This window comes from Cibotium barometz, chromosome 19 (assembly GCF_041138505.1).
Source record: "Cibotium barometz isolate CiBa-2024 chromosome 19, ASM4113850v1, whole genome shotgun sequence".
Lineage (NCBI taxonomy): Eukaryota > Viridiplantae > Streptophyta > Polypodiopsida > Cyatheales > Cibotiaceae > Cibotium > Cibotium barometz.
Genome location: NC_141064.1, coordinates 54,210,414 through 54,224,801, shown reverse-complemented (window position 1 = coordinate 54,224,801; position 14,388 = coordinate 54,210,414). Strand labels below are relative to the sequence as shown.

The 14,388-nt window shown below is 35.7% G+C and overlaps 1 protein-coding gene across 2 annotated transcripts; it reads left to right on the top strand.

The window, feature by feature from the left end:
• The first annotated feature begins 9,822 nt into the window (after nt 1–9,822).
• LOC147628743 (uncharacterized) lies at nt 9,823–13,339 on the top strand. 2 transcript variants are annotated; one of them, XM_086814232.1, is made up of 4 exons: nt 9,823–10,788; nt 10,922–11,056; nt 11,259–11,403; nt 13,212–13,339. In XM_086814232.1, the coding sequence occupies exons 1-3, from the start codon at nt 9,839–9,841 to the stop codon at nt 11,368–11,370; spliced, it is 1,197 nt and encodes a 398-aa protein (XP_086670358.1). In that variant the 5' UTR covers nt 9,823–9,838; the 3' UTR covers nt 11,371–11,403; nt 13,212–13,339. The 2 variants fall into 2 exon arrangements, with proteins under 2 accessions (XP_086670358.1, XP_086670357.1); XM_086814231.1 differs by lacking the exon at nt 13,212–13,339 and having other exon boundaries at nt 11,259–11,617.
• The last annotated feature ends 1,049 nt before the right edge of the window (nt 13,340–14,388 follow it).

The window sequence follows — 14,388 nt, the reverse complement described above, 5'->3', positions numbered from 1 at the left end:
ATCTCTTTGGGGCTACTGATCTTCATGAGGATGATAGAATAGATAATGATTTTTAAAATGATGTATCTTAATGATTATGCAAATAGTTATGACATATTTGTAATGGTTTTATGACGTTGAAGGTCCTTTCATTGTTTACCATTGTTAATGTTTACCATCATAATCACTACTGTAGGAGCAAGTTGATATAGTTTTACCAATGTTGTTTATCATTGTTAATGTTTGTCATATGGTTCTTTCATTGTTTACCGTGTAATTTTCATTTCGCACAAGTTTGTCATATGGTTTTTTGTCCAACAGGCCATGGGTGACTCACCGCCCTACGACTACAGTCCTGATTTCTCATTTAATCCTACACCGCACGGCATGAGTCCCCAGCAGTTATATGGTTTTCTTTCATCCACGACTCCAGAGCAGAGAGCCATGGCTCAGAGTTATTGGGGTTCTGGAGCAGGGACATCTGCCTCACCATCTGGCTTCCCGACGCCAGTTCCCACACCCGTGGGTACGACAGCAGCTCCCACACCTCATACCACACAGCCTTCCACTCCTCTTACAGCTCGATCTACCACCTCTTCACATAGACGGCGCTCACGTAGTAGGTCTTCAGGGGGAGGTTGTTGTGGTGGTAGTGCCACAGATGCTGTGACACCACCACCACGTGAGCGTCGTCCTTCGCTCTCATCTGTTGATAGCACACCCATAGGGTCACCTTCCACTCCCTGGGGTGCACATGACCATGACAACAGCAAGATATACACAATTAGGGATGGGGCACCAATAATGAATAGTGCAGGGAAGGCAATGAAGACACGCATTCGACAATTGTGCACTATACAGTTTCACGACTCTGTCATGACTAAATGGGATCAGCAAGATAAGGGGAAGAAAAATTATATAAACACAAAGATAAAGCAAGAGTTTCAGCCATCTGACCCTATGAATGTCATCTCTAATGAGTGGATACAGTATACAGCTCGCATTTTGATGGGGCATCGTAGGTCAGAGGTGAGAGACGCATTTAGAGAGGGGAAAGAGAAACCTATTTGGCTAGATGACAGGGAGTGGGCAGCCATTGCTCAGGAGCTCACCGAGACACCAGAGAGGTTTCAACAACAAAGAGAGGCGGCAAGGGCAAGACTCCAAACAGTAGGGGCTTCTCATCTTGGGAGTGGTGGTTACAAAACCATGCGCCATGAATTCGTAAGTATTTGTAGCAATTTTATTTATGTAAATGTATGTATGTGGGCTAAATGTTGATTTCTAAAAGTTATAATTGTTAATCGTTTGTGTAGGAGTTGGCCATGAATCGCCCACCAAGTAGGCGAGAGGAGAAGTACGCTCACAAACATGGCCTTGTGGCCTTATTTGAGATGCTTGAAGAAGAAGGAGAGACTGTCAATTGGGAGGCATTACCATGATGTAAGATGACCTTCAAACTAATGGTATATGATTAAAACATTCTTGAGTATTAATGTTTAATTTAATTTCTTGTTTATCGATCAGGAAAATAAAAAAACGAGCACAGTTGTTTTTGTGCTCTATTTTAGACAGAATGGTGCTGTCTGTTTGCTGTTGTTGATCCTGTTCATTGCAGGCAGCCAGGCAACACTATTCTGTCCAAAAAAAAATTTCTGGTACAACGTCGGTATATTCCCCGGTATATACACCGGTATATTCATTGGTATATCTGCCGGTACTGGCGTCGGTATAGAGCCCGGTATACACCCCAGTATACACCCCGATATTTACACCGGTATAGACGCCGGAATAGCCGTCGGTATTATCGCCAGTGAGCGTCGATATAGTTACCGGTATAGGCGCCGGTATTGATACCCGACGTTTATACCGACACTGTGTTCCGGCGCGTATACCGGCGTTTATACCGATGAGACGGGGCTTTTTTAGACCCCGTTGAATGACATCGATATAAGCGCCGATATTAGGCTAACATGTAGTAGTGTATAATTGAAAATCTAACAATAAGTTCTCAAAAAACATGCTAAAATAGAGACAATGTTTATTATTTCCATCTTCAATCCATTTAAAAAAAAAGATACAACTATAAAAAGAAGCTATTTTCTAACCATATAGCTTATGGCATAGTTATGGTTCCTCATAATCATTGCTATAGTTGATGTGCCTTTCCTTGAGACAGTAGACGAGGTATCCTTTTCTTCAATATCCAGAAATACATTTTTTTTCTTCTATGTGTACACTTGAAGCTTAGACTCCTTGGGTCATCTGCCATGTTAGCATGATTAAGAATGTGCTACAAAGTACAACTATAAAAATCTATTTATATGATTATATTGCAAAAGCGTTATCTTGATATAGTTATTATCTTAATTATAAAACCCTATTTTGGCTCTTGATGAGAGTAGTATTAAAATCTATTTCAAAGCTCTTGAGTATCACAATTTCTTAATTGATAATATATACTTTTTAAAAAAGAGTTCGTCACATATAGATGAATTTTAAAATATCATGAATAAGCTATTTAAAAGTTGTCTAATTTTAAAAAATAATTACACACTGATTTTTAAAGAAGATGTATCCTTGATGTGACAAAAAGGGATTAAATGGTAATTTTAGTTGTTAAATGAGTTTAGAAAGCATGAAAAAGAAAGAGATATAGTGGCGTTTATAGTGTGGGATATAGCGGCGACGGTTATAACGTGCGATACAGTGGCAGTTATAGTGTCGAAAAAATAACGACGCTTATGCCCCGACACTTTTCCAAATTCTTTTATAAAATCTACGCTATAACAAACCCCAACTTTTATTGTAGTACAAGCACACACATACAATCAAGTAAGCAAGCATGCATGCATACACACATGCTCACCACCATAGCGACAAGAGAGAAAGAGAGAGAAGAAGACTCAATTATGATAATGGGATTGTATATTTTTTTCATATTTCATAAGTCACGTATATACATGACTCTCTTTTTATAATGACCGGCCACCCATTTAACAATTAGGGGCCCAAAATTGGTTTTCTAGCTCTACGCACACCTAGGCTTGTTGCTCATGGCCGGCGTTACACATGTCATAAGCTCGGTCATTCCATATTTCTTTTATATGAAGCACTTAGCACAATTTTGCATAAAAATAAATTACATAAAACATAACCATGCTTAAAATAATGTTAACCATTGTAGTTGACATGGTTTCTTAAAATTGAGTTAAACTTAGACTCCACGGCCCCCTTCTAGTTTGGATCTACTAATGCCTCCTCTAAGTTGGTTGGCTCCTATACTTCCATTATCTCAAACATTAATGACATATTGATAATGTGAGTCTCAGGCACTCTTCTTCTTCTTTATTCTCTTCGATGTTTGAATAGCAAGCTCTTCTATCAAGCAAAGCTTTCCCATCTAGGAACTGCTTCACCTGTTTATGATATGGCCCCATATGAGGTGTTGTAGGATTCTCTTCTTCATCATCCGATGAATCCAGGCTCTTGTGGAGTTAGTACTATCACTAGTGGTTACGTCTGTTGGGATATGTTTTCATTGAAGGATAGTGTGGATAGAGCCATCTTCTCCACTTGATCAAGTTATTCCTCGAACACCACATCATGGTTAACAGTTATCTTCTTTTCCTCTAGATCATATAGTTGCCAACCATTTAACTCCATATTGTACCCAAAGAAGATAATTTTTTTGCTCTTGGAATTTCACTTAGTTCTGGATAAGTCTAGAACATGCACAAAACAGTCACAACCAAATGTCTTGAAATATATAAGTGAGAGTTTCTTACCTCAATAAGCTTCTTGAGGTATTATGCCCTTCACTGCCTTTGCGTAACTCCTATTAAGGACATGCATTGTAGTGTTAATTGCCTTGGCCCAAAAAGAATTATGTAATCCTTTGCCTTTGAGCATACTCCATGCCATCTCCCATGGCTGTGTGATTTTTGCACTCTAAAACATTCATTATAAATAAAATTTATTTTAACAAATAACATTCTAAGCAACCCTCCTCAACACATTCACAAGAATTGTAACTCCATCATCTTTTAACAAAAACATATAAATAGGCTCCATAAAATTTTACCACGTTAGTAAACCAACCAACCACCATATATTGGTGGCTAGCTACTACCAGAAATGATCATATAACTATGTTATTTGAGGGATGAATTGCGCATGGCATTAGATAGGTCCCCACTTTTCTCAGTCTAGCACCATTCCCAAAATCTTCGACCCTAGTATACAAACATGAGGGAATGAACAAGCCTAGAAATCAACTCGGTCTTTATTAGGACTATTTTAACACCTTCATTGCTCAAATAATAGATGCTTTATGGAGATTATGTAAAGAAAAAATGAAGAAGGGAGGCTCCTTTATTGGAAGTTGAATGACAGTAGAGATTGAGCCTCCAATTATGGGTTCAATAACCCCCCACAGCTCATCCGTGATACCATATTGTTATCCCATTAGAAGAGTGGACACTTAGGGGGAATGAAAATCTTCATGTATGTGCATGTATATTGCACCCTATAGTGGCATCCTATTATAAGAATGGAAACGTAGGGAATGAAAGATTACATGTATGCACCTATATATAGTACCCTATATGTGGGTGCATATGGTGTGGCCTATATGCACACACATATATAGGGTAATATATACCACTATTTACTATTTTTTTGGACATAAATGACATCATAGACAACACATTGATGCACACTTGTCACATATTTTACTTCAAAAAGCTAATTCCATTCTAGATACTTAATCAATGTTTTAATGCAAGTAATGCAAACTCAAACTATAATTGGATTTATGTGTATGAAGATACATTTAAAATTCATATTACTAAATAATAAAACTTTCATCACCATATCTACTATAAGCTTTATTCAATTTATGCACACATACATGTTAAGATAATACCTCCAAATGTGAAAACTTTGTTTTTTATTTTTAGTATGCATAGATGTGGTCCCATATGTGATGACCTTTATGATTTCATAATTTGATCCGCGGGGGGGGGGGGGGGGGGGGGGTCACTCATAAATATGTAAGCATAGCACGTGGGTTCAACAAAAAAGAGTTTTAAAATCCTTTTTTACGCATTTTTTACATTCATAAGGGTACCATTTAAAGGGTTATTCATAGATTGAATAGAAAAAGGGTGTTTTTTATTTATGAAAAATTCACAGATAAGGGGTTTTTAATGTAGGCCTTGAACGCACGTGATACAGAGGTTTGGATATAGTGAACCCCTCAAGATAATTTACAACTAGATATTTTAACATAAAATCAACCAAATGGACCAAGTATGTAAGATGTGGTGCCTTAGAAGATAAGAACATGCTTTCGAAACCCTTATGATCAAAATATGTGTGAGCATGCATGTGTGTGTACATGTGCATATGTATGCATGTGTGTGTACATGTGCATATGTATGCATGCACAAGTGGACACACATGTGCATGGAAGTTTGTGCACATTAACATGCATGGATGCACACACACACAAGAAGATCAAGAAATGGTCAAAATTAAGATAGTAAGAAGTTGTCTATTTGTAGATCGTTTAGATGCATTAAATGCATAAGAAGTTGAACTTCTTAACATATGATATGTCTAGGAATTGTAAAATGGAAAACTTAGGAATTATCAATACCATTAATGCCTCTCCTAAAATGAAATATTTTTAATAGTATTAAATATTAATATTTAAAAACTAGGATAAGAAGGCCACGACTACTTGCTTACCGATCAATGGATAAGGACAAAGAAGCTATACTGTTTTAACAGGCAAAAAGTTAATTGGCCCAAAATATGCAATGAAATACCCCTTTTAGGTCTAATTGAACCCTTTTAGGTGAACCACTTTTGCAGAGTCAAAGATTAAAAAATAGCTATAGAAAATAGGTATAGTTTCTTTTGGTAGTAGGTGAACCCCTTTTAGTTTAGTTGAACCACTTTTGGTATAGTCAAAGGTTTAAAAAACAATTACAGAAGATAGGTATACATCCTACTCTTATTTAACTTAATAGTCTTTGAAATATTTGAATTTATTATAACTCAATGTAATAAAAAACTTTGTGTTGAGTCTCATGCTATCTCATGTGTTTTGGAACTCTTAGGCTTGCACATGTATGCTGCTTGTAGTTAAGTTTGCAATTTAACCTTCAACATGTGAATGCATGGATCATAGAGTTATCTATCATGTACATACAACATTAAATAATGTAAACAATTGTTAGTCATGCATGTTCATCTACATGCACACAAGCACACACTACACACACATGCTTACATCCATGTGCATGCTTATAATATCTAGCACACACATGCATGCCTGTATGTGCATGTATCACACTTACACACACACACACACACACACACACACAATGCTTTGTGGGTTTTTGCACATTAAATTGTTGTTTGAGAGTACATATTAATACCATACAATATTAATCAATTGAGAGTCTTACCTCTTTAAAACATTCATATGTATATAAGGTCCCCATAAGATTATTTCTTTAATATGATTAAAACATAGATTATACACATGCAAACATAAGATTATATTTATCCTTTCATATACACAATTAAAACAGAACATATTTCCATCACTAATTATTTTTCATGTGGTTTTTCCAAATGGCATCACTTGCTCATCTTATATACAATGAAGTTTAAAAAGAAAAATTTGTAAATTAGGAGATCTATACAAAAGTATTATTATGTTAGACTTAATAAAAGGATCAACAAGAAAACAAAATCAGAATCTCCATTTTTCCAAAATGTCAAAGAAATTGATATAAAAGGACATAAATATAGTACTAATTTCACTATTCTTAACGTTATACAAAACCATATAAGTAATAAGAAATCATGTAACAAAATTAATAATTTTGGTAGGTAGAAAATATCATGGAAGGGAGTTTCAAATCTTATAAAGCTCTTCTAATATAAAATGTTAGGATATTATAATTATTTCTTAAATAAAATAAACTCATGATCATTGTGTCACAAAAAGTTAAAAATGTCTCTAATCTTGACTATGGTTACCCATCTTGGTGCTTGAAATGTTAATACCATTCATGTGAATCAACTTTAGTGTAGCTCTTCAAGTGCAATCGTATTCAAGAAATTTCATGTGCCACATAAATACCTTCACACCTAGCTTCCTTCCCTTTTATTATGCTGCATAGAATAATAAAGGGATTTTTTAGCTGATGAGGCTCTTATGATGTGACCCAAGGTGGCGTATAATGTTAGCTATGGTTATGTACCTGTTTTGGTGATTGAATTGTTGATATCGTTTATGCAAATCAACTTTAGTGTAGCTTTTCTTGTGCAATTGTATTCATGAAATTGCATGTGTGACATACACACACCTGCACACCTAGCTTCTTTGCCTTTTATTATGCTACACAAAAGAGTAAAGGGATTTTTAGTTGATGACCTCCATCTTGACGAGGCTCTTATGATGTGATCCAAGGCAGTATAAATTATTTGAGAGTCTACTATTCTCAATAATTTGATCACACTAGCGCATGTTTAGGAATGCTTGAACATGCACACAAGTAGTTTATTATTCTCAATAATTTGATTACACTAGCGCATGTTTAGGAATGCTTGAACATGCACACAAGTAGTTTGGCATGAAGATCTTACTCAAAGTTTATGAGGTTCATCATTATATGCATTAATATGGGGAGATGAACAAGATTTTTGTTGTAAAAAAACATAGTATACTAACTAGATGTAAAAGGGAGAATCAATTCTTTCTCTTATATGTGATCATGTAGAGTAGCCATATAGAATGCCATTAAAAAGTCTCAAGCATTTGATACAACTTGTAGCATAGGAGTATAGCATACAAGTGTGGAATGTTGATATTATTCCTTGATGTAGTAATAAACAACCTTTAAATTCTCAAATACGTTGCATTATGAGCTTAATAAAGGAAAGAACAGGGACATTTATGTTTTGATGAAAATCACAAAGGGATACCACAACTTTTTGTGATCTAAATCCCTTTCTGGGACATTCAAGGGAGCAAGAAACTTGATTATGCCACGTCGTGTTAACATGTTTTATGTTTGTTTAGTTGATAGCTAGGTAGTGAAGGTTTTTTCATGATCTTCTTGTAGTATATGACTTTCTAAGTAGTTAGTATAATATTTCAAGATATAGATTTTACAGTAGGGTCCTTATATATTGCATGAATTTAGTGCACAAGTTATACCAAGGTTTTTACGAGAAATTCTTTGAAATTTAAGCATCACAACTACAATATGATGATCATTGGCTGAATAGAGGCCAAAGGATACATATTCTTATAAAAACACATATGCCAAGTGCATTCAAAAATTGATGCTCTCATTCTCCAAAGGTAGTAGTTTACACAAAAAAATGGAATTGATATTGATTTTCATTTAAATATTTATGAATGCATTTGGACATTTGATCAAATAAATAAAGGTGCATAATTTTCTACTCCCACTTTCTAGCTTAAAATAATGCTTGAAAATAGAAAAAAATCTATGAAATTTGCTATTTTTGTACTTCTATGGGCTTATGGAGCTTGAGATATCTATAGTGTAGATAATCTAGTTGCAAAGATTTATAATATTCTCCTTGCTTATCTTTAACATTTGTGAAATAGTTTTCGTCCCCACCGACATGATGCTTTAATTGCACTCTAAGCATAATTTAACTATAGTTGGTTTGGATGGTAGATGCCATCATAAAAAGACGATCACTACTCATAAACATGAGAAATGATTGTACATTGTTTAGACCTCACTAATGTGCTAAGTGTGATGGCCTATGCTATGTAGTGTTATTTGATGGAAGATGTATGGATGGTAATACTCATTTAAAGTAATTAGATGTGTGATTGCTCTCTCCTTAACATAAAGAGAGTGTTGAAGTAGAATAATTGATTGGCATAGGTGAAGGCATCAATGTCTTGGGCACATAATCATAAAAGAGCAGCCTATCCTCACAAGTTGTTCCAGCTTCAAGATAATGCAAATCACTAGTTCATGCATGCTTGTGTCTTTACTCCTCTCAATATAGACACAATCATTCCATCCAATAAACTATCATATCTAGATCCACTGTGCACTTTGATTCATTTGATAGCTAGGGAATCTTTGAGTCGCTTCTTGATATCATTACCCGATCTTTCATCAAATAGTGGAAAAGACATAAGTTGGGAGTGAGTCGATGAAATCCCCTTTTGAAGATGTACTGTGCACATGAGAAATTTCAAAGGCCACAAGAGGATTTCTTGAACTAGACTCTTTCAAACCAAACAAGGTATGGGTGAGCATATACATCCTTTATAGTCTTTGTCTTTTGTGAGCTTAGCCACATGATATCTCCTACCCATGCATGTTTTATCATGAAACAAGTGATGTAATCCCAAAATATTGGCTAAAATACAAGGAGATGAAAATCCAGACGATATTTCAAGCCCATATACCTGTATGGCCACAAACTATTCGAATTTCTCTATTATTCAAAAGGTCAAATCAAAGTTGCGAAAGGTTCTGGTACCCATATAAGTACTGCTTACACCATGTCTAAAAAGCTCGAGCATGTTTTTTCTTTTCAAATATATAATTGAAAGAATAGCCCTTCATCAAATCTGTGCAAGCCAGATTTGCAAGAAAGGACACTCTCTTTTTTGGAATGGTCTATAGGAAAGCGACCAATTTACTAGAGAGGGGGCTTTATTCACATCGTCCTTCACATAAGGGTATAGAGAGTAGCCGCATGCAAGGGGTAATGGTGTATAAATAAAGGAAAGGGGGGTGGGCTCTTTTTGTAAGGTAAGGAAGAGGAAGTAGGCGTTATGGGGAGCGGGGGAGGTGAATATTATTTTAGTGGGGGCTTTGGTTTCATCGACTCTCCACCATGGCCAGCTCGCAGTTCCGGTGCAGGAGACTGCGAGGTCTCGTACACGCCAGCCCCTTTGCTTGCGGAAAGCAGCAAAGCGTACTTCGTTTTTGACTACTCCCCTCATGATGGCCTCCTCCGTGTTATGGAGAAGCGTTTGGCAGAGGACCACGGGAGTGGTTTTGCAGAAGGGCACGCGCCCGAGTTGCAAGTGGGTGGTTATGGCAAGGACGGTGCTGCAATATTATATGCTAGAACAAGTAGTTGTAGTAGTGGTAGCAGCAGCAGCGGCGGTAGCACTCCTTCTGGTGATAATGGTGGTGGTAAGGTGAGGTCGATCAGCGAAGAGCAAGTACGACTGCAAGAGGGCAGTGTACTAGTATCCAAGCTGCACCTGCAAGAGCTGGGTGCTGGTCTTTTCTCAAAGACAGAGAGTAGTAATATAGTGCTACTCCAAGAGCACGAGGAGGGACGTGGTAGTGGTAGTTTTCCTCCCAATATAGTGTGTGGCCCTCCTCCTATTTTGCCGTCGTCTTCATCATCAGCATGGGTAGACCTGGACTCCCCCGAGAGTTTTGTCAACTTGCAAGATATTGACGATACTTGGCTCAACTCTTTGCCACCTCTCAATACCTGCACGGCCAGCCGCCCTAATTCAAGCGCGGCTACTCTTCATCAACATGTGCCAGCAAATAATGGGGGCAAGAGGGACTCCTCTAATTTGCCTTTGTCTGAAGCCAACAACCCCGATCCCTACGCTGCCGCTGCCGCTGCCCCTGCCGCTGCTGCTGCTGCTGCTGCTTCCGCTTCCAAAAGGCCTCCTCCTCGGCCTCCTCCTGCCAAACAAGAATCTTCACCCAGCTTCCGCCAGGAACCGGCCCCATCTACGGCCACAGCATCTGATCGGTAAGTAACTTCCTTTCAAGCGAAATTGGGTGATTGACCTAGTATCTCGTAATCAAATCGATCTCGACTTAAGAAGGCCATCTTTATTTCTTTTGTTGCTGCAATTAGGCTAATTCAATAAGTACGCTTGCAGGAAAAGGCCCAAAAGACTAGACCTAAGCGAGCCCAAATATGTCGTCCTCACAAGAAACTACGAGAGCGTCCTAAAGGATGGCTTCAAGTGGCGTAAATATGGCCAAAAGAGTGTGAAAAACAACATATACCCTAGGTAATTTCCTTCAACACAATTTTTAAACGCACATTATGTTATGTCATTGATAACTTTCTCTTTTGTTTTAAACTTAACCTTTGTGCGAAGTAAATAATTTATTCAATAGATCTCTTATTCTTGCCTTGCTCTCAAATATATTTTGTGTAAATTTGCATATCTCATTAAAAAAAGGACTTCTTTTTATTTGGGGGCTCCACAGGAGCTATTATAAATGCTCGTATGAAGGATGCTATGTCCACAAGCATGTGGAACGTGTTGCCCTAGATCCGTGCCTCATCATGACAACTTATAGAGGCCGACACACCCATTAACAAGGGCGTGCTGTCAAGCTTTGAAATCCCAAGGTATGTTACATTTTGAGAAGTATAAACTGTAACTAGGTTTCATGCAAGCAATTACCCTAATACTTCATCCCTTGCAACCTTGTTAAAGCTCCAAGTGACTATAGATGTAAAAGATAATCACAGCTAGCACAAGTCCAAAGAGATACTTGTATGTTTTTGCAAAGCTAATGCGATATATACACGTATGTTCCCAAATTTTTTGAGGACTAAACTAAATGAGAATTACTTATTGTTTGGATACTTTGTGCTATGTAGCGATTGTGGCTTAGCCTTGTTGTTATTTGTTTTAAAATAAAGGTGTTATTTTACATATTTAATTTTCAATTCATCTTACACGTCTATCCAACAAAATAAAAAATAAAAAAACTATGACCCTACTTAATCACTTCATGGAAGAAATAAATGAGTATTTTTTCATAGAATAGAAGATTACTTAGTATGTCATTTTGAGTCTTAAGAGAATCAACCAAAATTGTGCTCTTCATTACTTATTATCCATAAATACAATTAATGATATGAATACAAAAGTTTTTTTCTCATAAAGTGGAAGGATCTTTTGATGTATATTTCTAAAAGATTGAAAGCTACATAAAAACCACTTTGAGATTGTTATAAAGGATGTTTGTGTGAGTTTAATTTATCCCTATGCTTCCATTTATAAAAAGTGTATAGGTGAGATAAAGTACATTTAGATTTTAGTTATATTTCTAAAAGATTGAAAGCTACATTAAAAATACTTTGAGATAGTTCTAAGGATTTTTGTGTGAGTTTAATTTATCCCACATGCTTCCATTTATAAACAGTATATATGGTGCATTTAGATTTTACCTATTGTGAATGGCACCAATTTATGTTTTTAAATAAACATGGGAGTGATTTATAGCTAAGTTTACTAGTAAGTGAATATTCAACATTAAAATGATGGCTCTCATCCATTGGCAAGTTATATACCAATTTCCATTTTGTTGAAGAAGGTGAAGTAGATGGGACCATCATGATCCCTTTCACCATGCAATGTGCACACTATCTCATTTAAAAACAGTATGACTCATGAGCACTTCCTTACTAGATTACCTTGATTAAAGTTTGAAAACTGCTCAAATGTATTACATAGGGAAGACTTCACAAGGATGAATGAACTTTTAGCTACATTAAGAGGCATAGCCAATAAATAAGAAGTTAACAAGTACAAAAAAGTGGGAGTATTCAAAATTAGCTTCTTACATAGATCATAAGCATAAGATGCTATAAAAGAACATGTATAATATCTACACTTTGTGATTTTAATTTTAAATTTAATAATTTATTTATGTGTACATGCGATACTTTACTACTATGAAGCACATAGTGCACCTTTTATATATTTTTAAACTTGAAAGGCTTTTTTTTTCCAGAAAATCCTGAACCAAACCTTATGAAATCCACTCATGATAAGTTTACAAAAGGTTTGTAAAATCCTTGCATATCTAAAAATTTAGTATTTACATTGTGACAAAGGTGAGAATAGTTAGAGATTTTGAATGTAATCGGTGATGTTATAGCCCACCTCGATCTTTTCACTATATAAAAACCCCATACAACATGTGCATTTAAGGAGTAAATAAAAAACCCCATATATCTATAAATTTTATATTTTATATACACCCCCTTCTGCAAATTTAAGATGATAAAAGTATCCCTTTTGTATATAGTTTTGGATTCCAAAACCCCTTATATATGTATATTTTCCAAAACTCCACAACAAAATAAAACCCTTTCTTTTGAACATATGTGCTATCTTACACATTTATTTTAGTGTATCTCCACAGGTAGCCCACATGGTAATCACATTTGTGCTTGAGGGAAGGAGGTGCAAGTGAGAGATTCAAAGGAGTGAATAAAAGGTTGATTGATTAAAAGAATCAAGGAATTGATGGACACAATTAATAGGTTAATTGAGAAAATCAAGGCAATACATGTGGATCTAGATTCCCTTTGAAGTGCTATAAAAGGATGTAACCTCTATCTCACTATGTGAGATTGATTATCTATCAGATTCTCTTGATTAATGTGATTTTGTAATGTGTTTGAACTTTATGTTTTAAAAATAATATTCTAGTATTTCTCATTCTTTAGTTATGCTCAATCATTTAATGGATCGTCTTCTACTATATAATTGATTGTCTTCTACTATATAACTTTCAACTTAGTATTAGAGCTAGGATATGTTAATTAGCTAGTTGGGATCATATCAATCATTCGACTAGAGTTTAAATTGTTTTACACAAACACACACATTGTACACAAAGAAAATATTAGGGGTTATTTTTAGCCCCGAGGCTATTTTAGACGAGTCTTTGATATTGTCATGCTATTAGACCACAAACTTTTTTTAGGAAAAATCACCCAAAAGTTTCTAGTTTTTAGTGGGATGGTCTAGACACAAAGTTCTTCATCCAAAGTACACTACATACTACCATATAAGATAGAAAATTTTAAAGATATTCCCAAGCTTCTAAAGTTTTAGGTTCACATATAAGAACATTCGCCATCCTATCTATACTTATACTATTTTGCTAGTGTCGTATTTTTTACCCTAATTGTACACACGCACACACGCACACACACATATACATTTACACATGTGTATATACATGTATATATATATATATACATGTATATACACATGTGTGTGTATGTGTGTGTGTGTGTGTGTATGTCTGTGTGTTACACACACACACACACACACATATGTGTGTGTGTGTGTGCGCTTAAATGAATATATATATGTATATATACATACATTCATATATGCATGTACAAATATATACATACAAACATGCACACGCACACACATACATTGATATATGCATATGTACGTACATACACACACACACACACAAATACACATACGTATGTGTTAATGTATGCATGCATATGTTTATGCATGTACGTAAGTACCTACATACAATATATATATATATATACACACCTATGTATGTATAT